At 39.0% G+C, this 23,372-nt stretch overlaps 1 protein-coding gene across 4 annotated transcripts in view; it reads left to right on the top strand.

Moving 5' to 3' along the window:
* The window catches only part of kif13a (kinesin family member 13A), a 298,393-nt gene extending 288,389 nt beyond the window's left edge, over positions 1-10,004 (top strand). For 2 of the 4 annotated variants that reach the window (XM_080204085.1, XM_080204074.1), the window contains 3 exons: positions 862-981; positions 5,846-7,025; positions 8,492-10,004. In XM_080204085.1, the coding sequence (XP_080060211.1) occupies positions 862-981; positions 5,846-7,025; positions 8,492-8,775 (1,584 nt within the window). In that variant the 3' untranslated portion in view covers positions 8,776-10,004. Of the gene's footprint in view, positions 1-861; positions 982-2,826; positions 2,897-5,845; positions 7,026-8,491 lie in introns of those variants that run through there. The other 2 variants (XM_080204107.1, XM_080204094.1) reach the window with 2 other exon arrangements.
* Positions 10,005-23,372: the final 13,368 nt, after the last annotated feature.

The raw sequence follows: 23,372 nt of genomic DNA on the forward strand, positions 1-23,372 counted from the left end.
CCACTACAACAATTCAGTTTAATTTTGAAGAAGGAATGTTACTGTTAAAGGCAATTGAACTATTCTGTTGCTGTTTTTGTGCATTTTTCAACTTACTACCATGGATCCACAGTATCCTCGCTAATTAGGAGGGATCATCTTGACACCTCCACAGACTTTGTTCATTATTTGTCAAAGCAGCAGGAATCAAGATTGAGTAACGAAGGGGATTATTCCACCACATAGGACATAACAACCAATTTAAGATTTCAGAAAGCCCAAATGTTATGCTAGTTGAGACATTGCAAGAATATGGTAACCATCTAAATTAATTTTACATTTTGTAACAACTATGCATTGTAATTATTCATTCGATAGCAAATGATTAATATTGTACCTGCTGAATAAGGGTTCAATGCAAAACTGCCAAATATCTGAATTAAACAATCTGCTTAAGAATTCAATAGGCCAGATCTGAAAACTGACCTAGTCTTGATCATGACCTGTGTGTGCAGCAATAGTATCTTGAATGAAATACTCCAAAAACTTGTACGGGTTAAAAGAAAAAGTAATTATACCATTCAATAGCAAGGAGAATGAGTCTCACTTTAATTTGTATGCAAAGTACCTGCAGCAAACTTGGCACACTTCAGTATTGTTCACTTTTTTGGCCATCGGTTAAATAATCTTTTTACTAAACCACTTGCATATAATTAAGATGCATGTTTTTTTTGTGCATGAATTGAATTTTTGCAGCTTGTGTAGAGTATTTATGTTAAAACTATGGTCATGTTTATTGATCAACTAACTGCATGTTTGTAGTCTTGATTAATGTGCCGTTGGCAGTGTGACATTCTTCATTGTGTGTCTCGACAATTGCAGAGCATGTCTCCCCCTCAGGATAAAAGCATGCTGGTACATAGCAGTAGCAGTGTTGTGCCCACAGGAACCAGTGCCATCCCCATGTCAATAGAAAACGGTAACGAAAATGAGGACACGTTTGTAAGTTTTCTTTTTATTTATGTCATAATACTTGGTGGTGGGATTAAGTCCTTTCACTAGGATTATGGCTGAAACGCCTATGAATGCAGCCGTAATTTTCTGTCCACTCTGCAGGCAAGCCATTTGTCTGCTTTCTTCTAATATCTACTTGGAAAATTACTCAAGGCTGTTGGAAATATAGATTATTTGAAACATAAGCATATCCTGCAAGTTTGTAAAGCATGGTTTTACTTCTCTGATTTCATTCTAATCTCATCTTGTATCTGAATGTAACTTGAGCCAAATACCTCAGTTTGAGTAACGTTGTTATTTAAATTAAATATATTTGATACAAATGAAGGAACTTGATGTATTATCATACTTTTATATTTTTGGAATTAGCTGGTAATGGAAAAATTGAATTAATCAAATATATTATTCAAAAATGCTAATGGAAAAAAAATCCTCTTGCTAAAGGAATGGGCAGCACGGTGGCACAGTGGTTAGCACTGCTGCCTCACAGTGCCAGGGACCCGGGTTCAATTCTGGCCTCAGGTCACTGTCTGTGTGGAGTTTGCACGTTCTCCCCGTGTCTGCGTGGGTTTCCTCCAGATGCTGCAGTTTCCTCCCACAGTCCAAAGATGTGCAGGTTAGGTGGATTGGCCATGCTAAATTGCCCCTCAGTGTCAGGGTAAATACGTTGGGTTAAAGAGTTAGGACCTAAGTGGGATTGCTGTCGGTGCAGGCTCAGTGGGCTGAATGGCCTCCTTCTGCTCTACAAGGGCTATACCATTCTATTCTGTGATTCTAAAGAGCAGAAATGTCATAATAGAATATGTGGTAGATAATATTGATAATTGCATAACCTAATATTACTTTTAACATGGTTTCATAAACCTCACCAGACTTTGGACCCTAGCTGTACAATCTTTTTCCGCTTATAGATGTAGATTTTCCATGGCAAAGGGGTAAATGAGCTTTGTTCACTTTCTCAATTATATTTTTCTTGAAAATGTAGAGGAACGAATTGGTCTAAAAGATTTGAACTTAATTTATGTTGCAGAGCACAAAACAACACACTAACATATGTCTGATTCCACAACCTACATAGGTAGATTTGAGTTAATCGTTGACTCAATTTGTCTGCTTTGTTGTGCTGCAGACTAAATTGTGCTCTATCATATCTTGAATAAACCTATATTCATCACAAGATAATGCATAAAAAATATTATTTTGCCCATCTTAATGATTCATGTTATAAAGTCCTCCAACCAAACCATCCAGTTTTCTGTTTGATTAATGTAGGTCTGTCATTACCTATATGGTATCTAAACACCATTCAACACATTGTTCAGTCTGATCCCAGTCTTAAATTTGCCTTTTATCAATTTTAACCTATGAACCTTATCCTGTTCTCACAATTTAATTTCCAGAACCATTATAGCCCAGCTTTTCAATTCCTGTAGAGTATTGGAGATCATTTTTTCTGTGCTGAAAAGCCTACTTTTATCACGTCTTCCTTCATAACTCAGTCTTCATACACTGAGGATCAGCTTAGTAGCTCTGCTTTGCACTGTACCCATTATACAAATGATGCCCCCTTTCCTCAGTCTGGTTATGTTATTCAAGGGGCAGACCCAATCAGAGTGCTGTAAAGTTTGATCACCTCTTCCTCTGTGTTATAATCTCTGCAGTTAATATTCTGTTGGCTTTGTGATTGCTACCCTGCATTTTATGTGTGTGTTTATAAAGATTCCATCATTTTTGTACCAAGAAACAACTCTTGGATTGTTATGTTATAAGCTGTTGAAACTGTGTATCTTGACTTAAATTCTAGAAATCTCACTTTATTTCATCTGTTTATAGGTACTGGTGATTGGCACCAGTGAAAATTGATCAGTTACCCCTTCACTATAGCTTTTTTTTTCCCTTGGAGGTACACTATGCTAATACTTTCCCTCTATAATTCAGCAATTTCTCTTTTCCTAGAACTATGTCTTCTGAATAATGGAAATCATTTTGGATTTTAAAAAATACTTACAAATCTACAAATGCTTAATCAAAGACGGATCTTAATTTCAGAAAGAAAGATAACCAAATGACTAAAGATCTCCCAGCATGATTAATTGATTTATAGTCTGCAGCTGAGACAAAGTCAAACTGAATCCTGGACAGGAGAGAAAGCCTCAAGTCTTTCCATAACCCAGTGGAGGCATTCTGAATATTCCAGACATTTAGATTGTGGATTGAAGATCACAAAATCTGAGATTTTGTTAGCTATTGTTTTACAGCTACAGTGTGCAAATCAAATTGGTAGTTTACTCTGGTTAATTTTTAGTGCCAAAACACATGGGTGAAATTGTTTATAGCAAAGTCATTCAAACACTCCTGATCCTTCCATTTGAATTTTCAGTATAAGTAGTTAACTAATAATATTTCCATTGGGTTCTTGGTATAGGTGAAAATCATCCAATGCGTGTAGTTTGACTGCTGCTAAGGACTTTCTAGGGATGGACATATGAAATATGTTTCCTTGCAGCCCTCTTCAAAGTAGGATACTTGGATCACTTCAGCACATTCCTACTCCAGTACCATATTAACACAGTCTATCTTTTTTCTTACACACACACAAGTCTGTTGTCGATAGTCAAGACTTCATTTTGATTTCTTTTCTGTTGCTGTGATTTGAATCACATGGATTTGTGGTCATCCCAGATTAACGTAGACAGTTGTTCTGTGGAACATAATGTGCTGTTTTTGTGACTACACTTATTTAGGGATATGACATAGACAAACTGTAATCCTTTATCTTGCAAAGAATAAATATTTCAATGTGGAGAGCTATTGGCAACATGAAAGCTAATAATAATAATAATATAGGCTTTTTCTCAGCTTTATCAGCCCTATACCTGTGTAACTCTAGCTACATTTAGGGTATGATCACCATTTTACAAGCAGATCATATTAAAAAGGCTCACCTTTGAAATTAATTTATTCATCACCTTTCATCATTATGTTCTGGAATTATGGTGGAGTGATTCATCAAGGTTTAAAATGGATATGGTATGGTACTTATTATATTGGATACTCTAGTTTGGAAAATTGATCTGGGGATAAATTTACTGAGATGACTTGCCAGTCTTTCTGATGGACAATTTTAGGATTATGTGTTCATAATTGTTGAACTGGCAATCTCCAAACTTCACCTATGAGTTTCATACTGAGGTTGCTAAAGCACTGCTGCATGTTGACCAAGGACCATGACATCCACCTTTCAGCTTCAAGCCCACTCAAATTATGGAGTGGCATTGGAAGAATTATGAAGTTTTTACACCTCAGAACTTCACTTTTTTTACTGTGCAATGTCCTTACATTTTGGAGGTTTAATGGATGAAGAGAATAAGTGTAAGAATGGATTACAGCACGATACCTGCAAGACCTTTTAATTTGACATGATGTAGAGGTCCATAGTACGTTTTGTCCCTTTTAAAGTTTTGCTTTTATTCTTTGGTACCTTTTTGAGTCACAGAACTTGACTAAATGTCTTTTTCAAGTGATTACTCTGAGGACCCACCTGCCTTTTCAGAATTGTGGTTCCAAATTTGATATAGAATTATTTCATAGAATAATAAAATTCTGCAATGCAGAAGGAGGCCATTTGGGCCATCGAGTCTGCATTGACTCTCTGACGGAGCATCCTACCCAGGCCCTATCCCCATAACTTCATATATTTACCCCACTAATTCCCCTAACCCACATATCCTGGTACACTAAGGGACAATTTAGCATGGTCAGTCCACCTAATCTGCACATCTTTGGACTGAGAAGAAACTAGAGTACCCAGAAGAAACCCACACAGACACAGAGAGAACATGCAATCTCCACACAGTCACCCAAAGCCAGAATTGACCCAGGTCTCTGGTGCTGTGAGACAGCAGTGCTAGCCACCATGCCGCCCAGTTTGTTTTTCAGTTCAATTAACTACTTGAGAGTTATCTGAAAGTGAAGAGCCTTTGTGGTTAAAGATGGAAATCAGAATTTGTTTTGGCATTATGACAAGTATTTTTATTATGTCTAAAGACCGCTGTTTCAAAATTCTCAGCTTCTAATTAATTAATTTACCAAGTAATGAGGAAGGTGTGATCTTATGTTGTAGCACCCATGTGGCACATTTCTGTGAAAAATCATCTCATATTATTAAAGCTTGATGAATTATTTGCCATTCATATTTTGTTACAGTAGAGAAGCATATTTCAGAAACTTAACTGAAATTGGTGACCTCATTTATGTAAAGAAAGTGGACAGTTTATGCAAAATCTTGGAATACATAATGTTAAATCCTGTTGTAACAAGACTAAATATTGTTGTGGGAAGCTGCAATGCATTGTGTAATCGCCACAACTGAACTAAGAGCACGTAAAATTGAGTAAAATATGCTTTTCAAAGCAGGTTCTTCTTATAACCTAAGATTAGTTACTGTATTTCAATCTTATTGTAACATTCAGCAAAAGCATTCAGTTATACAAATTGCACAATACATTAGTGCAGTGTTCCTACTTTCAACTTGTACAAATTTTTTTTAATTCGAGATCAAATCCATTAATTGAAAATTGGCCAGTCACATCTGTATATTTGGACAGGCTAACAGAACTTTCAGCAGCTGGAATGCAGCTGAACTTCAAATCAAGAAATTGGATGAATTATCTGCAGAATTAAATGACAGCATTTGGTTATAGTTGTTAATTGGAGAAATTCCAGTAAACCATCAGAAATCATGTGTCCTGTCTGAACCACTATGCTTCTTTACCTAATGTGACACTAATTTTCTCAATGCATAGTATGTGTGATAAGTTACGTGATCATTTTGCAAATATACTTATTGCAGGATTCTGAAGAGGATGATTATGAAGTGGAGAACCTCAGTAAGAAAACCAGTAGCTCTCAAGGCTTTCATGGTTTCCAGCCTTACATTCCAGAAGATTTTGCAGACTTTGATGTGTACAATGCAAGCCTTGAGAACAGGGATTTGTTTTCGTCCAAGCCAGAGTTCCTGAATTCCCGCTTCCTTGAAAATGAGGTTTCTCGTAGTCCAACTACAAGCAGCATGACCAGTGGTTACATTTCCCACAGTGCCTCCAATGCAACACTTTCTGACGTGGTATTCACTGGTACTGAGAGCACAGACCAGCTGAGTAATCAGACACGAGACTCTGATCTACAGGATAATGTGTCACGGCTTAGTCTATCTGACTTAAAATTATCTTCCGAGAAGGAAGATGGAGTTCAGGAGCAAAACACAGATTTAAAAGACATGCGGAAGAGTATGTCACTCCCAACAAATAGTGCCTTAGTGAATGAAACCTCAGTATTGCAACAGTTCATTGAGTCTAAATCTATACTTGTTTATAGAACCATCCCAGATATGTATGCAACAGATTCATTGTCCTGTACATCAAACCAACAAGGTAGCATATCGGAAGATGGAGGAGATGACGATGATTCCTTCAACTCAATAGTGAATGTAGAAATTTTCAGCAGTCAAGATTTCACAGATTTTCAGGGTGCTGAGGTAGCAAGGAAGGACCTTGAGCTGCCTGACGAACCTATGGTTTATAGTACAGGTTCCTCTGATGACTCTAATAGACTTTCTGTAGATAGTCTAGAGCTTGATGAAAAGTGGCAGAGTTCTGCAGTAAAATGTGCAAATGATGTTTCCGAGCTTCCTGAGGATTCTTGCAGCGTGGCATTTAATGAATCACAGACAACAGTACTTGATAATAGATTAGCAAATACCTTAGAGAACCCTCTGTACTGTGAGGAAGCTGACCATGAGGAAGTATTTGATAACACCCCCAGTCCAGATAACTCTGTTTCAAAGAACCTTACAGGTGTATCAGATATTCAGGACAGTGCCACTGCAGAACAGGGTGAGCCCCTTCCCAGTTGGGTCATGCTGGGAGAGCGTGCATCTGTTGGAAACAACAAGAATGGAACTATCCGATATGTTGGTGCAGTGGATTTCTCTGCTGGAATTTGGGTTGGAGTTGAACTTGATACTCCAGCTGGTGAGTAAGAATGAATATTCTTCTGCACTTGTTTGATCCCACAGTATTTGTGTTGAATGTCTTGATCTAGATCACCCACAATTGAATTGAATCACAGAACAGACTCAAGGAGCTGAATGGCCCCCTCATTTTGTGTAATATCAAGCAGTCCAGGTTAATTGGATTTGTCTTAAGGAGACATTAATAAAATTTCCACACAGCAGAAAAACAGAGTTTATAATTTACTGTGAAGAGGATTGTAATGGACTTAAGGAGGAAATAGGTAGATTGGGCTGTTTGATGCTGGGTGAGTTTTTAACATGGAGAAATGGGGTGATGCACTTTGGGAAGAAGAATACAGAGAACATCTGCACTCAATGGAAAAACTTTTGAAAGGAATGTAAAAACATGGAGATGTAAGATTTATTTTGTTCACTCCTTATAAGAGAGAGGACAATTTGTAAAAGCTGTGTTTTCTTTTTAAAAAGCAAATGGGATCCTAGATTTTGTCAGTAAGGTCAAAACAATTGCACTGTAGTCAGAGCTTTATGTTCAGTTTTGGGCATCATTTTTTAAGAAGAGTGTCAGGGCTATGTTAAAAAACTATCCAATTAATCCCACTGCTCTGCATTTTCCTGCTAGCAGAATTTTCTCCTCTAACTAACATTATTCATAGAATCACTATAGTACAGAAGGAGGCCATTTAGCCCATCAAGTCTACCATCCACAATCCTACCCTGGCCCAATTCCTGTAACCCCACACATTTACCCTGCTAATCCCCCTGACATTAGGGTCAATTTAGCATGGTCAATCAACCTAATCCACACATCTCTGAAATATGAGAGGAAATCAGAGCACCTGGAGGAAATGCACGCAGACACAAGGAGAAAGTGCAAATTCCACAAGTGACCCAAGGCCAGAATTGACCCTAAGGCCCTGGCACTGTGAGACAGCATTGCTAATCACCATGCCACTGTGCAGTCATATATTATTGAATCTACTTCCACCATCCCTTCAAACAGTGCAATTCAGAGCATAATAATTAGTTGCGTAATTTTATTTTTCTCCATGTCGCCTTTGGTTCCTTTTCCAATTACTTTAAATTTTTGTTGCCTATTTACCAGCCATTCTACCATTGAAAACAGTCTCTCATTTACCCAAACCAAACTCTTCATACTTTTTGAACACCTGTCAAACCTTACTTTAACCTTCATTGCTCCACTGAGAACAACTCTGGATTGATTCTTTTCAGATATGATTTGCAACTACATCTTCCAAGAACCAAACTAAATTGTATGTTCACTTGTGTATATCTTATCACAGTGTTTATTTGAAACCGCTGATTCTTTCCTCATTCAAATATGCCTTATTTTCACCTTGCTCACATACTTTTAAAGTGATGCTTATGCATTTGATATGTTTTTTTGGTTGCCGTGGAATTTGCAAAATCTTAATGTCATGTTGTTGCATTTTAACTGTCATACAGGCAAACATCAGGGCACCATTGAAGGGAGAGAATACTTCCACTGCAATCCTAGTTGTGGTGTATTTGTACGCCCAAACCGGCTCATCCAGGTCTCCAACACAGTAAAGCGACGCAGCAGCACCCCTCAAGCTCAGGCATCCACAAGTCATGAAAAACGGAAAAGTGTCAGTCTTGGGATATCACAGGTGACCCCATCCACTAAAACTGATGGAACAGTGCTACACCAATCAGGGGATACAGCAACCTCCAAGAAGCAGAACAACAGGAAATCCTGGATTAACTGAGCTGCAACATTTGCACTTATTACAAATCACTGTATAGACCTCTTAATGGAGTATTTTATAGATTGTACAGTGTTTCTTTTTGTTTATATTACTGACTCTGATATGGAGGATAGAATAAAATCCTTTAATATTTTTCCTTTTATAAAGAAAGATATAGTATATCTCAGTAACAGAAAATAGAAGTACACTAAAATGTGGCTTTGCTAAGTAAAATCCAAGACTTCAGTTAAGAGAGCACCAGCTTCTATATTACAAATTAACATTTGAGATGTATTTTAATCAGGAAATAGATATTTTATTAAAAAAACTGGGATGCAAATCATGAATATCTCTAAATCTGTTCTTAATTACCAAAGATCTTGATTAGATTCAGGAGCCTCTTAATTTTTATTTTCCCTTCATAAAATTGCGTTCTAACTTCTAGGCACCTTTTGATTTTATTAACTCGTGCCATGTTTTCGTTATTCTGTATTAAGCTGCCTTATTCCTGTATCTAATAAGCACATTGAAGCAAAACTGACTATCCTATCCAGTTTTTGTCTTCCAAAGCTTGCTACTGTGTTGACTTAGCTTCACATGGGTGCACATTCAACTGTCACGTTGGACCCTTTGCCTGAAGCTTTTGTATGTTATAAGTCGAAACACTAATACTCTGATTTGCCTGTTAGGCAGTTTAGTGCTTACAGTATTACTGCAGGAATGCAGGGAGCAGACTGGAGATTTGTTTTAAGGTTTACGAGAGTAAGTATGCATGCACTTGCTGAAGAAAGCAAAGTAATGGTACATTTTGCAACAATATTGTGTATATAATGAAAGATCCTGTTGGAGGATTTGGTTTAAATAATTTATACACAAGATTATATATAATGGCTAAAGGGTTTTCTGCATCACATGCAGTAAAGGAAAGGTGTAATCTGATGGACTAAAGACTGTTTCAGAAAGCCATCCAGTGTACATAAAGAGTTGTGCAAAATTGTGTGGGTACTTAAGAGTCAGTCTGTTTGAAAAGAAATGTGATGAATGGCCGACTATTGATTTTAATATGATAAAACTTGGGGCTTGCTCAAGAGCTGCTGTTCTGATTTAGTCTTGTGTATATACTTTCCTCTCGTAGTTTTTTTTGTATTACTATGTACAGAGTTGTAATTTATATTTTATTTCAGCAATACTGTATTTAATTGGTACAGGATTTCAGTGTTTTAGAATACACACTGTACTTCAGCCTGGAACCATCAATCAGCTGTGTGGATTTTGTTTGTATATTAGTGTTTTGAGATGTAGAAATCTCACCAAGTTTCTGCCTTTCTCTTGAAATCCTGGTGATTCAGTAGAATGGTTCTATACAGACGGTAGTGTCAGGTTTACAGTATTATGAAGTAGAGATCCAATTAGAGGGCTGTATTGCTACATACATCTTATTTCACCATCAATTGGTTTCTGTTTCAGATTGGTGAAAGATAAGCAGTATAACTGCAGTCAGAATGATAGTTTATATTGGGTTAGACAGCCTGGAAGAAAGTGCCTCCCACTCCACATGTACAATCTGTACCAGTTCAGCTTTTTAAACCTATGTGATTCACTATTATGGCTTTAATATTTCAACACTAGGAAAGAACTGATTTTAGCCATGGGTACGAATTCTCCAAGGATTGCTGTCCGATTCTTCCTGAGCTACAAGGTGCTTAGTTTTAAGCCAAATTAAAACTCTGTTTCCTCGGTTCTACAATACTGACCTGGAAAATAGCTGTGCCCTTTTGCAGTGCATTATACAGGATCAAATATCCCACTATGGGGATCACGTCTTCCACTGTACTATTGAGGACAAAGCAATTAGCTAATTATATAGTGTAGCCTCACCAGATAGGCAATTTTGTACCCTGTTTTATTTGTTAAATATGCACAGGGTAGAATCCACAAGGAGTGGGGCACATTGCTTCTTTAAATAGGCTACATTTTTCTGTGCAAAGCCCTGTATCAAAACAGGCAAAATTCAGATATTCTTGAAATAAAGCAAATTAGCCCATGACTTTTGAATTGTGTCCCCAAGTAAGTATCTAAAAAGAGAGATTTGATGGAAAGTGCCATAGGCTAATTATGTGCAAATTAACTTTTCTAAGTAAATCTTACAGAGAAGTTTTATGCGAAAGGAGAGAGAATCTGCTTGGATTGAGTGGGCTAAATGGCCACCTTTTGTGCCATTATGATGCCATGACCACAGCCAAACTGCAGCCTTTTCCACGCCAGGATTTTGAGCTCTGTCCTGGAAGACAACAACCTATTAGTTCACCTTACTGTTGACCTAATTAATTAGACTTGTAACCTTAAAGAAACATAATTTCACCTGCAATAGAATAATATTGTGCGTTACATGGCATAATGCTTCTCTACAGATAATCATATACAGAATTACCCTAAGTAATGTCTCTGGAGATTACTGATCTATTATATATTAAAAATCTTTATGTATATATGTAAATGTCTACAAAATCTTACTTGCTAGTGCAATTTTTGTCAGTCTTTGCATTATAAATTCTTCTGTCTGTATTAGACTAGAAACTGCTTGTGTTAAGTTGGTGCACTGGAACTTCACTCCCTCACCATTTCTGATACTGTTGTGCCTCATTATGGCAATTCCTTGCTCTTCAACCAATACTACAGAAAAATGTGACTTCTTACAATCTACTCTTCCTTGCTTCTCAAATCACCATATATGTTGCTACTATCGAATATTATTCAAAATATATTTGTTTTAATTATTTCAAAATGGGAATAGAATAATGCTCTGGGCCAGTTATCACCTGTGCTGCATCTCTCGAATCCTTTCGTGCAGTATCTCAGGTCTGGCAGCATCCATGGTGAGAGGAACATAATTAACATTTTAGGTCAGTGACAATTCATCAGAGCTGAGAAAAGTTAGGAATATTATGGGTTTTAGAGCAAATGAAAGAAGGGTGGAGGAAGAACAACAAAAGGGAATGTGAAAAAGGAGGCTAGGGCAGATAATATGATGCAGGCTGGAATCATCTGGCCCTTCCTGTCGATGGGATCTTCCAGTCCTGCCAAAGTCAATGAACATTTGAATGGCTCGCTGCATCTGCTGCTGGAAAACCCACCACAACAGGGTTAAAAAATCCCAGCCAAAGTTTTCATTGTGAAAAACTATAGGGTAATGGGTCAAGTAAAGAAACAAAACTTGTGGATGAATTGTGAATAGCAAGATAGCAGCTGTTTGAATGCAAAGTAAATAGATTAAGAATGAATGGAAAAAAAAATGAACCAGCAGAATAAACAAAATGAGGACTGAGGTTTTGATCTCAAATTGTTGAAATAAATGATATGACCATTGACCATGTCCATTCTGTTTCATACAGCACTGCTCTCTAACCGTTTGCCCTCGCTGCCTCCCAGAACCATGAGGGTTCCCCTTCTTCTTCTTGGACAGTCCCTAGAATTCAGGGTGACTTGCTTCCACACTAAAAAATTAGTTCTCAAGTGACTGAGGAGTCCAGTGCACGATGTACAGACATTGCCACGTGGGGCAGGTGGTGGTTGGAGGAGCAATTGAGTGCCTGGGTTGCCATGTGTACCTTTTTGCTGTTGATGCTTGGCTTCAGCTTGCTGTCAGCAATGTAAGTGTTCAGCCTCTTTCTGGAGGCTTTTCTTCCCCTTGTCTTCACATTCCACCCCATTAGCCTTCGTATTAGCAAATCACCCACTGCCATTTCTGCCACCGCAAAATACAACTTCCTCTTTTAGCATCCCAAAGGGTTCATTCTCTCAATGACAGTGTTGCAACTCAGTCACTCCCTCCCTTTTCCAAGGAATATCATAATGCGATTGCAGAGGATTAACACCTCTTTTACCACCTCCCTCCATTCAAGAGCTATACAATCCTTCCAAGTGAAACTGCGATTTACTTGTATTACTTTCAATTTAGTGTATTTACTATTCACCTGTAATCTCAGCTATAATCGAGAGACCAAACACAGATTAGGTGACCACTTTGCAGAACATTTCCATTTAGTCTGCAAGCATGAACCTCAGATTTCTGTTGTCTGGCATTCCTATAAGACATAGGGACAGAATTAGGCCTTTTGGCCCATCAGGTCTGCTCCACCATTCAGTCATAGCTGATAAGTTTCTCAACCCCATTCTCCTGCCTTTTGCCCATTGGAATTGGCATTGATTCATTACTCTCTGGCTGAAGAAATTCCTCCTCATCTCAGTTCTGAAAGATCATCTCTTTATTCTGAGGCTGTGCTTTACCTTGCTCCCAAGACTTGGTGGTAATGAAGCTCGAGGAACAGCATCTCATTTTTTGACTGAGTGTTTTTACAGCCATCTGAACACAGAGTTCACAAAATTTACATGATAACTACAGTTCCCCGTTTTGTATGCTTTTTTGCTTTTTTTTTCTCATTTTGTATTCAGATGGCTACTGTCCTTCCATTCACATTTCATTTTTGCACATCTTTCTTTACTCAAACCGTTACCATTCTTTGATTTTTCACAATGAAACATTTTGCCACGTATAGTAAACCCAGCTTCTTAGGGAAGCTGCATTCAAATTTGGGTTTAGCAGAACTTTGGGTCTCCTCCACTATCATAATGTGCCACATGAATGCATCTTTATATAATCTGATATATCTACAAATACAGTCCACTTGAAACTGTGTTTAGAATACTTCATTCTAACACTCATTACACTCTGGTTTTCAGATTCAAATGCCAAATAAAAAATACAATGAAAGAATTTTTAAAATCTTTACTCCATTTGTTCAGTTTTTAAAAGGCCAGTGGTTGGCCTTGAAGAAGGCCATGATTTAGCATCTGAATAGCTCTCATTTTTTTCTGCTTCACATGCTGTTTTCAGACTGGAACGAAACAGTCCAGTGTATTGTCAATGCAGTTCAACATGTTTTCAATTTTTTGTGCTGCAACGTGAAAGCCCAGAGTTTCTCTCCAGCCTTCACATCAGCTTCTGCAGGGAAATAGGTGGGCATTCTTCAGCATCTTGAGTCATTGGCTTCCATGGTCATCTCTGCCAAAATCTCCATACCAGATCCCTGCAGGTGAGAGAAAAGTCCCTCGTGATTGATTTGAATTGCATCACCCTGATCCTCCTGACTCTCATTGCATTGTGTACCCATAACCTGTTCAAATACAGCATGATGGGAGTGGTTTGAGATTGTGGGTTCCTTCAGCATCAGTCGGGTTTCTAGAACAGTAAGATTGCCATCCTGCTTTTTATCAATGACCTCGATAAAATGAGAGCCTAGGTGTCCCCAGTAGAAGTTGTCAAGTTCCAAATCTACCCCTGATCCATTGCCTGGGAATTGACTGTGGTGTTGGGAAATGAACAGTTCTTCAGGCCTGCGTTGTTGATGTGTGCAGGACAGTTGAATATAGTGATGGCAATCTCCGAGAGCATAGTTACAGCACAGAAGGAGGCCATTTGGCCCATCTTTTCCATGCTAGACCAAAGATACCCAGGTGTTCTTTCTAATCCCACCTTCCTACACCCAGCCCACAGCCCGGCAGCTTACAACACTTAAGGTACAGATCTGGGTACTTTTTTTTTAAGAAAGAGTTTAGGGTCTCCGCCTCCACCATAGCACGGGCAGCAAATTCCAGACCCACCACCTCTTGCGTAATAAAATTCTTCCTTATGTCTCCTCTACACCTTCTGCCACTTATCTATGCCCCCAGGTTCTAGAATTCTCCACCAAGGGAAACAATTTTATCCTGTCCACTCTATCTCTTCCCCTTTCAATTTGTTGATTTGTTTTGTCCACTGACCTGACCCATCCATCTAAAATACTGGAGATCCCTTGTGGGTAGAGTCATGAATTTTGTGAAGGTTTGGGGCTTTCCTTTCACGAGACATAGCAACTTTAGTGCCGTTCACGTTGATTCACATCATCAATAGTGACATGTTCCTTGTCCTACTTTCCACCATTACATGTCAACCTTAAAAATCAAAAAGAGCAAAAGACGGTAAAACGGTCTGGTATATATATTGAAACATTTTGAGTACAGGAGCAGGAGTGTCATGCTGCAATTACATAGGGCTCTACCTGGAACATTATATGCAATTTTGGTCTCCTTATCTGAGGAAAAATTATCCTTGCTGTAGAGGAAGTGCAGAGAAGGTTTACCAGACTGATTCCTGGGATGGTGGGACTGACGTATGAGAAGAGATTGAATTGGTTAGGATTGTATCTGCTGGTGTTTAAAAGAATTAGGGGGAATCTCACAGAAACCTACAAAATTTCAACAGGACTAGACAGGGTAGGTGCATCCCACAACCTCTATGGTGGGGGAGTCCAGAACCAGAGGTCAGAGTCTAAGAATACAAGGTAAACATTTAGGATTGAGCTGAGGATAGATTTCTTCACCCATGTATTTCACTATCACAGAAAACAGTTGAGGCCAAAACATCATGGGTGTGATCCTAGCAGCTAGCCATGCCAGTCAATCAGCATAGCAAGCCAGGTACATAACATAGGAGGGCTATCCTCCCAGCTCCTTTTCATTGGTGAGAATAGCTTCAAGCCCCAAAAAGGTGTGAAGCCTATTTACATAAAAATGACAAATCCTGAAAGAACTTAACCAGATTTAGCATAGCTGCTTATGTACGTCCTATTGGATGTTTCTGCCTATCATGCCAGCGAGAATCACTGCTGCTTTGCAGTAGCAGGGATCAGGTGCTAGGGCCATGCCAGGGAAATCGGAGACCCCAAGGTGAAAAATCAGATTTGTGCCCGGTTTTTTGCTTCCCCTGATCTTACCAGCAGTTTTGCCGGCAGAATTAATGAATCCTGAACACTATCATCCGGGCTCACATCTTAACCAGCTCACCAGCCAATGTACTCCCCAGCTAGAAACATGTACATTTCCCACCAACAGTGACCAGATGTGATGGCCTTGCCAGGGGGATCAGAAGCCGTTGAAGCCCCTGAGTGGTCTGGGACAGGGCTAAGCAGTACCCATGCAGCCTGGCATTGCTCATCTGGCACCTTACACTGCCCATCAGGGAATGGGGCCAAAACCAGAGTGGCGTGGGGCCAGAGAGTGGAGACATGACAAGAGTGGGAACTCTGCTGGGGTAGGAGGGAAGGGTAAACTCTGCCAAGGGCAATCAGCAAGGGGGAATGATCAGTGGGGATGGCAACTTTGCAGGGGGGTGTTGGGGGAAATCTGCAGGAGTGGTGATGTCCTTGGAAGGGGAGGTGTAGGAGATTTCCCAGCACTGGGAGATTGGGACACCTGTGCAAGGGTGCCCCCTAGAGCTCAGCAGCTGGCCTCTTCAGTGAATTTAAGCTCCACCTCCACCTCCCTGCTGGTGAGAATCACATCCTTCTTTTCAACCAAGTACCATAAGATTCCATTTGCAAACTTGCCCCCAAAATGAATCTGAAACTCTTCCATTTTTCTCCTTCTTCAGCACTCAGCACTTTTTCTGTAAAATTCCGCCCTTAGGATTCTGCCCTGTATGTTTTTAAGAAGTTCAGTATAACTCTTGCGATGAATGAGATCAAAGGATATGTGGGGAGGCGGGGGAAGGTGGGATCAGGCTACTGAGCTGGATGATCATTGTAGAGAAGGGCTGAATGGCCTACTCTCGTCTCTGTTTTCTATGTTTTTATTTCTTCATGCGTGCTCATACAAGATGAAGACAAAAATCAAATTTGGAAATATCATTTATCATTGCTGTCACATTAACAGAGCTTCTCTGATATCGGGATAGGCAGCCACTCTGGAGAGAATGCCAGTTTGTTGAACTGTTCCAAGATGTTCTTCTTAGCTTTCAGAATGGTGGACAAACTCAATGACAGAATTTTCCACTTTTTAGTGATGACCATTTTCCACTTTACACCAGTTTTCCACTTGCTCTCCCAACTTCACCTTCCCTCCATTTGACTTCTACTTTTTTCACAGTTTTTGCCATACTTGCATGTTTTGCATGTCCTTCACACAGATATTTGAGCATACTTAGGTCTAACCATTCAGTTATGGTCAGATGGTCACACATGCCTCCTGGCATAAGTGATCAGCTTGCTTGTGCCCTGGAAGCACTTCCGTACAAGGAGTTTCAACATTATTTTTGTTGTTGGCTCTGAACAAAAGTTCAGCTAACCCAGGTCACCCACCACAGAATTTCAGCTAATCAGGAATATTGTTCTACAGATTTTGATAGTCTGCTTGCAGGGACAGTTGATAACTATGACAACACAAGTGGAATTTTGTGTCATCTGAATTTGACTCATCAAGATTTCTCTGTAATCTGTCCTGTCCTCCATCCTCGCTCCTTTCACTTGCTTAAAATCTATTACATATCTAATTTTTCTCAGTTCTGATTAAAGGTAACAGCAATAACGAGGAGGATTTCAATCTATATGTAGACTGGAAAAATCAGATGGGCAAAGATAGCCTGGTTGAGGAGTTAGTGAAATGGTTTTGGGATAGTTTCCTAGAACAGCAAGTTCTGGGGTTAACCAGAGAACAGGTGACCTGTCTGCTGGAGATGTGGTAAAGTGGAACAAGGTAGGATTAATTGATAACCAGAGGATGAAGGTGCCTCTAAGTAGTCACGAACATAATATGATTAAATTTTACATTAATTTTGTGGGTCAGAAGAATGGGTCCAGGACTAGTATATTACATTTAAGATAAGGCAATTATGAGAGCATGGATGCAGCTGAAGTGAACTTGCAAATGAGGTTAAAGATAGGTCACTAGAGATGCAGTGGCAGACGTTTAAAGGGTTATTTACACACAGTAGATTCATTCCAACAAGAAAGAAAATTCCAAGAAAAGGACCACAATCTTTGAAGTCCTTGAAGGTGGCAGTACAGGTGGAGAAGGCGGCGAAGAAGGCTTATGGTACGCTTGCCTTTATAGGAAGGGGTATAGAGTACAAAGGCTGGCGTCTAATGTTGCAGTTGTATAGAACGTTGGTTAGACCGCATTTGGAGTACTGCGTCCAGTTCTGGTCGCCGTACTACTGGAAGGACGTGGAGACCCTGGAGAGAGTGCAGAGGAGGTTTACCAGGATGCTGCCTGGTATGGAAGGTCTTAGCTATGAGGAGAGATTGGGCAAATTGGGACTGTTCTCCTTAGAAAGACGGAGAATGAGGGGAGATCTAATAGAGGTGCATAAGATTATGAAGGGTATAGATACAGTGAACAGTGGTAAGCTTTTTCCCAGGTTGGATACGAAAATTATGAGGGGGCATGGGCTTAGGGTGAGAGGGGCGAGAAATAATTCAGATGTTAGAGGGAGGTTTTTCACACAGAGGGTTGTGGGGGCCTGGAATGCATTGCCAAGTAGGGTGGTGGAGGCAGGCATGCTAGAGTTGTTTAAGGCTTACCTAGATAGGCACATGAGCAGACTAGAGATGGAGGGATACAAAAGATTGTTCTAAATAAGGATCAAGAGCCTCAGGACGTTCCTGGGAATCAACAGATTCCTATGGACTGTCCAACAAATTTTATGGCTCACCTGTCTTACGTTTGAGCTTCTGGGGATTCCGTGAATGCCTGTATAAGTTGTGTATGTTGATTGATGTCTTTTTTTTACATCCACATGTGATTCAGTCCGCAAGGGGCATACACGCGGTGGGTCGTGCGAGGGCTGCTCTTGGATGTTGTTTCAAGAATTGCCTAGTACTTCACGTCGTTAGTGTACGCTTAAACTGGACCAGCTGACGAGCAACATGACAGCTCAGTGACTATCACAGTTTGCTGTGCAGATACATGGATTTGGGCCAGTGTCTGCGGGAGTTTGTACATTCTCCTCGTGCTTGCGTGGGTTTTCCCCGGGTGCTCCGGTTTCCTCCCGCACCCCAAAAACATGCTCTTAGGCTGACTGGTGTTAACAAATTGTCCCTAAATTAGGCATCCCTCAATCTGGTTATAATTCCTTTATTGTGGAGTCCAATAGGCGTAGACAAAGGTCATAGGTAGAAGAGGGTACTCACAATGTTAAAATGGTGGTGCGGGCTTGTTGGGCCAAAGGGCTTGTTTCCTGTGCTGTGTTGTTCTTTGTTCTTTTTAATCTGTGATTAACTAAAAATGTTAATGACAATATCAAACTTAATGAAAAAGCATATAATTGCACAAGGACAGGTGACAGGTCAGAAGATTGGACGGAATATATTAGATATAAGAGAAAGATGGTTAGAAATATAAACACAATAAGAGTTTCTTTCGATACTTAAGCAAAGAGTTAAAGTGAGCATTGGGCCTGTAGAAAGTGAGTCCGGGGAGTTAATAATGGAATGTAAAGAAATGGCAGATGATTCTACATTGTATGAATTGAATAGGTATTTTGCATTGGTCTTCACCATAGATGATACCTATTAACAAGAATAGACCATTCAGCTCCATGAGCCCACTCCACCATTCAAGAAGATCATGGCTGATCTGTGGCCTAACTCCATGTACTTGCCTGGACCTGTATCCCTTGATATCCCTGGTCAATAAAAAAATGTCTATCTTAGACATAAACCTAACAATTGAACCAGCATCCACCACCATTTGAAGAAGAGAATTCCAAACCTCCACCACTCCATGTGTTCTAAAATATCCCTTTAAATGTCTGTCACTGCATCCCTTTTGACCTATAACATCCCAGAAATAGCTATAAATCAACAATTGGGAGGGAGGAACTCAGAAAAATTATAAGCACCAGGGAAGTGGCAATTAGCAAATTGTCAGAGCTATGGACTATCAAGTCCCTGTGTCCTCTTGGACTTTATTTTAAGATCTTAAAAGAAGTGGTTAGTGAGATAGTTGATGCATTTGTTTTAATTTTCCAAAATTCCCTGGGTTCAGGGAATGTGCCGTTGGATAGCAAAATAGCAAATGTAACTCTTTGATTCAAGGGAGGGGGTGGGGGGAGAGAGACAGACAGACAGACAGACAGAAAGCAGGAAACCACAGGCCAGTTAGCTTAATATCTGTCATAGGGAAAATGTTGGAAGCTATTATTAAAGATGTTACGGCAGAGCACTTAAAAAGATTCAAGCCAATCAGAGTTAGTATGGTTTTGTGAAAGGAAAATCCTGTTTAACCAATTAATTGGAGTTCTCTGAAGGAGTTATGTGTTGTGGTTAAGGGAGAACCAGTGGATGTACTTAGATTTCCAGAAGACATTTGATAAGGTGCCATATCATCATTGCAGAGAATAAAAGCTCATGTTGTATGGGGTAATATATTGGCACGATTGGCTGAGAGAAGTCTAAGATAGAAGATTGGCTAGATAATAGGAAACAGAGTTGGCACAAATGGGTAAATTTTCTGGCTGATAGGATGTAACAAATCAAAGACCACAGGGATTAGTGCTGGGACCTCAATCTTTTACAATTTCTATAAATGAAGGGACTGAAAATATCAATACAACCACAGCTGTTGTTATTTGCTGAACAAAGCTGATCACAAAGACAACCTTTGTTCTGTCTTATTGATCATAACACCTTTTTGTATTTTGAAAACAAAGAGGAAAAGCTACTGATGCCAAAAGCATAAAATTCTATGAACACCTTCATAGAACACCTTCAGGATTTTAAAAATTAGAAGTTTTTTTAACAAGAAAAAACTCTTAAGCACATTAGATTAATGCTGCAGGGTTAAAACAGACTTAAAAAACAACCGATAAAAATCCTATTTGGTCAGAAAACACAAGTAAACCAGCTTTTTGGCAACAACTCCTTATATATTTTTAACTATATAAAACTAGAAATGTTACCTATGACAAAGAACTGCTATCACATTAAAGGTATACCACACAATTCCTCAAACCTGTCCACTCTGATGTGGATGCCCAAGAAAATGTTGAGAAACAGGCTGATTTATAAAAACAAATAAGGCTACTCGGACTGACTGGATGGCTGCTTCAATTTCACAACTTTTACAACTCCCAGTACAGATCTTGCCTTGGAACATTTTCCCCACACAGCCATCCCACACTAGGCTAAACATCTCCTCATAAATATTTATTTCTCCTTTCATCTCAGATCCCATTGTGTTTAAACACCTCTTTTAACTCAACTCTTCCAAAAGATAAGAATCTTTCATTTTTTTTTATTTTGTCTCTACTTTTGGGTCAAAAACTTAAAATGTTTGTTTGCTCATGAAACATTTGTTGAGTTGTCAATTCCAAACTTCCCGTTGAAATTCAATAGCTGAAAAGTCCCTACTTATCTCATAATACAAATTTTAAATCCAACCTATTGTCAATCCAATTTCACCATAATCTCTCATGACAAATGCATGAACTTTACACTTTAACCCTTTTGTCTCTCAGTTGCCACAGAGAAGCTGTCTATATTAACCTTGCCCCAGTTTAGTTAATCACGCACATATCATTCTTTCTTATAGGGTACTACCATATTCCCAAAAATATTTTTAAAAATAACATCCATCATCTCAGCATGGTTGCTAAATTTGCCAGTATTGTAATGAAAGAAACGCAAGTTGTGAAGACGACATAAGGAGACTATGAATGGACACAAATAGGTTAAGTGAGTGGACAAAGATCTGGCAAATGATGTACAATGGGTATAACAAATTGTTCATTTTGACAGGAAGAATCAAGATATATCTAAATGGTGAGAGATTGCAGAATTCTGATATGCACAAGGATCTGGTGTCCTACTGCATAAATCACAAAAGGCTTATATGCTGGTAAAAACAATCAGGAAAGCTAATAGAATGTTATCATTTATTGTGAGGTGAATTGAATATAAAGGTAGGGATGCTATGCTTCAGTTGTACAGGGCACTGGTGAGACCATATCTAGAGTGTTGTGTACAATATTTGCCTCCCTATTTAAGGAAGGATGCAAATACATTAGAAGCAGTTCAGAGAAGGTTTACTAAACTACTACCAGCAACAGGCAGCTTGTCTTATGGGGAAAGATTGTACAGGCTAGTTTAGAAGAGTAAGGCCATGAGGCATTTTGACATGGTGGATTTGGAGAGGATGTTTCCTCTTGTGGGAGAATCTAGAAGCAGAGGTCACCGTTTAAAAATAAAAGGTGAACCGTTTGAGACAGAGATGAGGAAAATATTTTTCTCTCAGAGGGTTGAGAGTCTTTGGAATTCCCTTCCTCAAAAGGCAATGGAAGCAGAGCCTTTGGATATTTTTAAGCAAAGCTAGATAAATTCTTGATGAAGGGATGAAAGGTAATCAGGCGTAGGTGGGAGGTTACAATCAGATCAGTCATGACATTATTGAATGGTAGAGCAGGCTTGAGGGCTGGGTAGCCAACTGCTCCAGATCTGCCAAGTGTTTCCAGCATTTTCTACTTTATTTCAGATTTCCAGCATCTGCAGCACTTTAGTAGTAATGTAACAAGTTCTATGCAGAGTAAACCTCCATTGCACATGTGTCACTTTGTCATACAATTGTAAACAACCTTGTTATAATATAATACATTCTATGCAGAGTAAACCTCCATTGCATAATGTGTCATTTTGTTATACAGTTTTAACAATCTGACCTGTGGTGTAAAATTTACACATGGTTACAGTTGCTCTGTGAGTGATCTCAACAGTTTAGAGCTAAACTACAATTAATTGGAGTTGCCCAATTAAAAGCAGTGGTCTTAAAAAAAATACCAAGTTAGCAGCTGAACATCACAATTACATGTCAAAGTCTGACATACCCATCAGCAACACTGCAGAGAACTTGCAGGTTGTATTTCAAATGCTTTAATTAATGCAATGGGTTTGATGGGGTTAAAATCCAGATTACATTGATCTAAAAATAGCTCTTCATATCAAGACAAGAATGAACCCAGGTAACGAATTAGAGGTTTTGCTCTTTGAGATGTTGTAGCTGGAACATTGTAAATGTTCATTTTTTTTCTGACCACATCCTACTGACCATATTGAAAGAGTAATCACCTTCAATTCTTTTGAGAGGGGTGGATGTCGTCCACTCTTTTTGTCACAAAAATATCTTGAATTGAGCAACATATATGACATGGGAAAGTATGAGTTTATTGCTGAAAGAATTGAATCATTTGTAATTTCAAGTGAAGGCAGTGATATTAAATAAATATTTTGTATCTATTTTCATGGCGGAAGATAAAAAATATTCTGGAAATAATGAGACTTTTATACATGTTTAAAAATCAGTATAAATAAAGATGTAGAACTGAAGAAATTATGGGGACTAAGTAATAACAGATCCTCTGGACCTGACAACCTGCATGCTTGGGTCTTAAAAGGCAGATGCATTTGGTTTTGATATTTCAAAAGTTTTTTTTCCGTCAGGATAGTGAGTCTTTGGAACGCTCTTCCTCAAAAGGCAATGGAGCAGAGTCTTTGAATTTTTTAAAAATAATTCCCAAGTATTGTAAGATAGTGAACGTAGCCTCTCCCTCCATTTAAAAAGGGAAGAGAGAAAACGGGGAATGAAAGGCAAAATAGCCTAACATCAGTCGTAGGTAAAATGATAGAAACTAATACTGAGTCATGGTGACAGGGCATTTTAAAAATTATAATATTAAGCAGAGTCCACACACATTTATAAAAGGGAAATTATGTTTGACAGATCATAGAACCCTACAGTGCAGAAAGAGGCCC

This window comes from Carcharhinus amblyrhynchos, chromosome 2, assembly GCF_965287045.1.
Source record: "Carcharhinus amblyrhynchos chromosome 2, sCarAmb.v2.hapA, whole genome shotgun sequence".
Taxonomy (NCBI): Eukaryota; Metazoa; Chordata; class Chondrichthyes; order Carcharhiniformes; family Carcharhinidae; genus Carcharhinus; species Carcharhinus amblyrhynchos.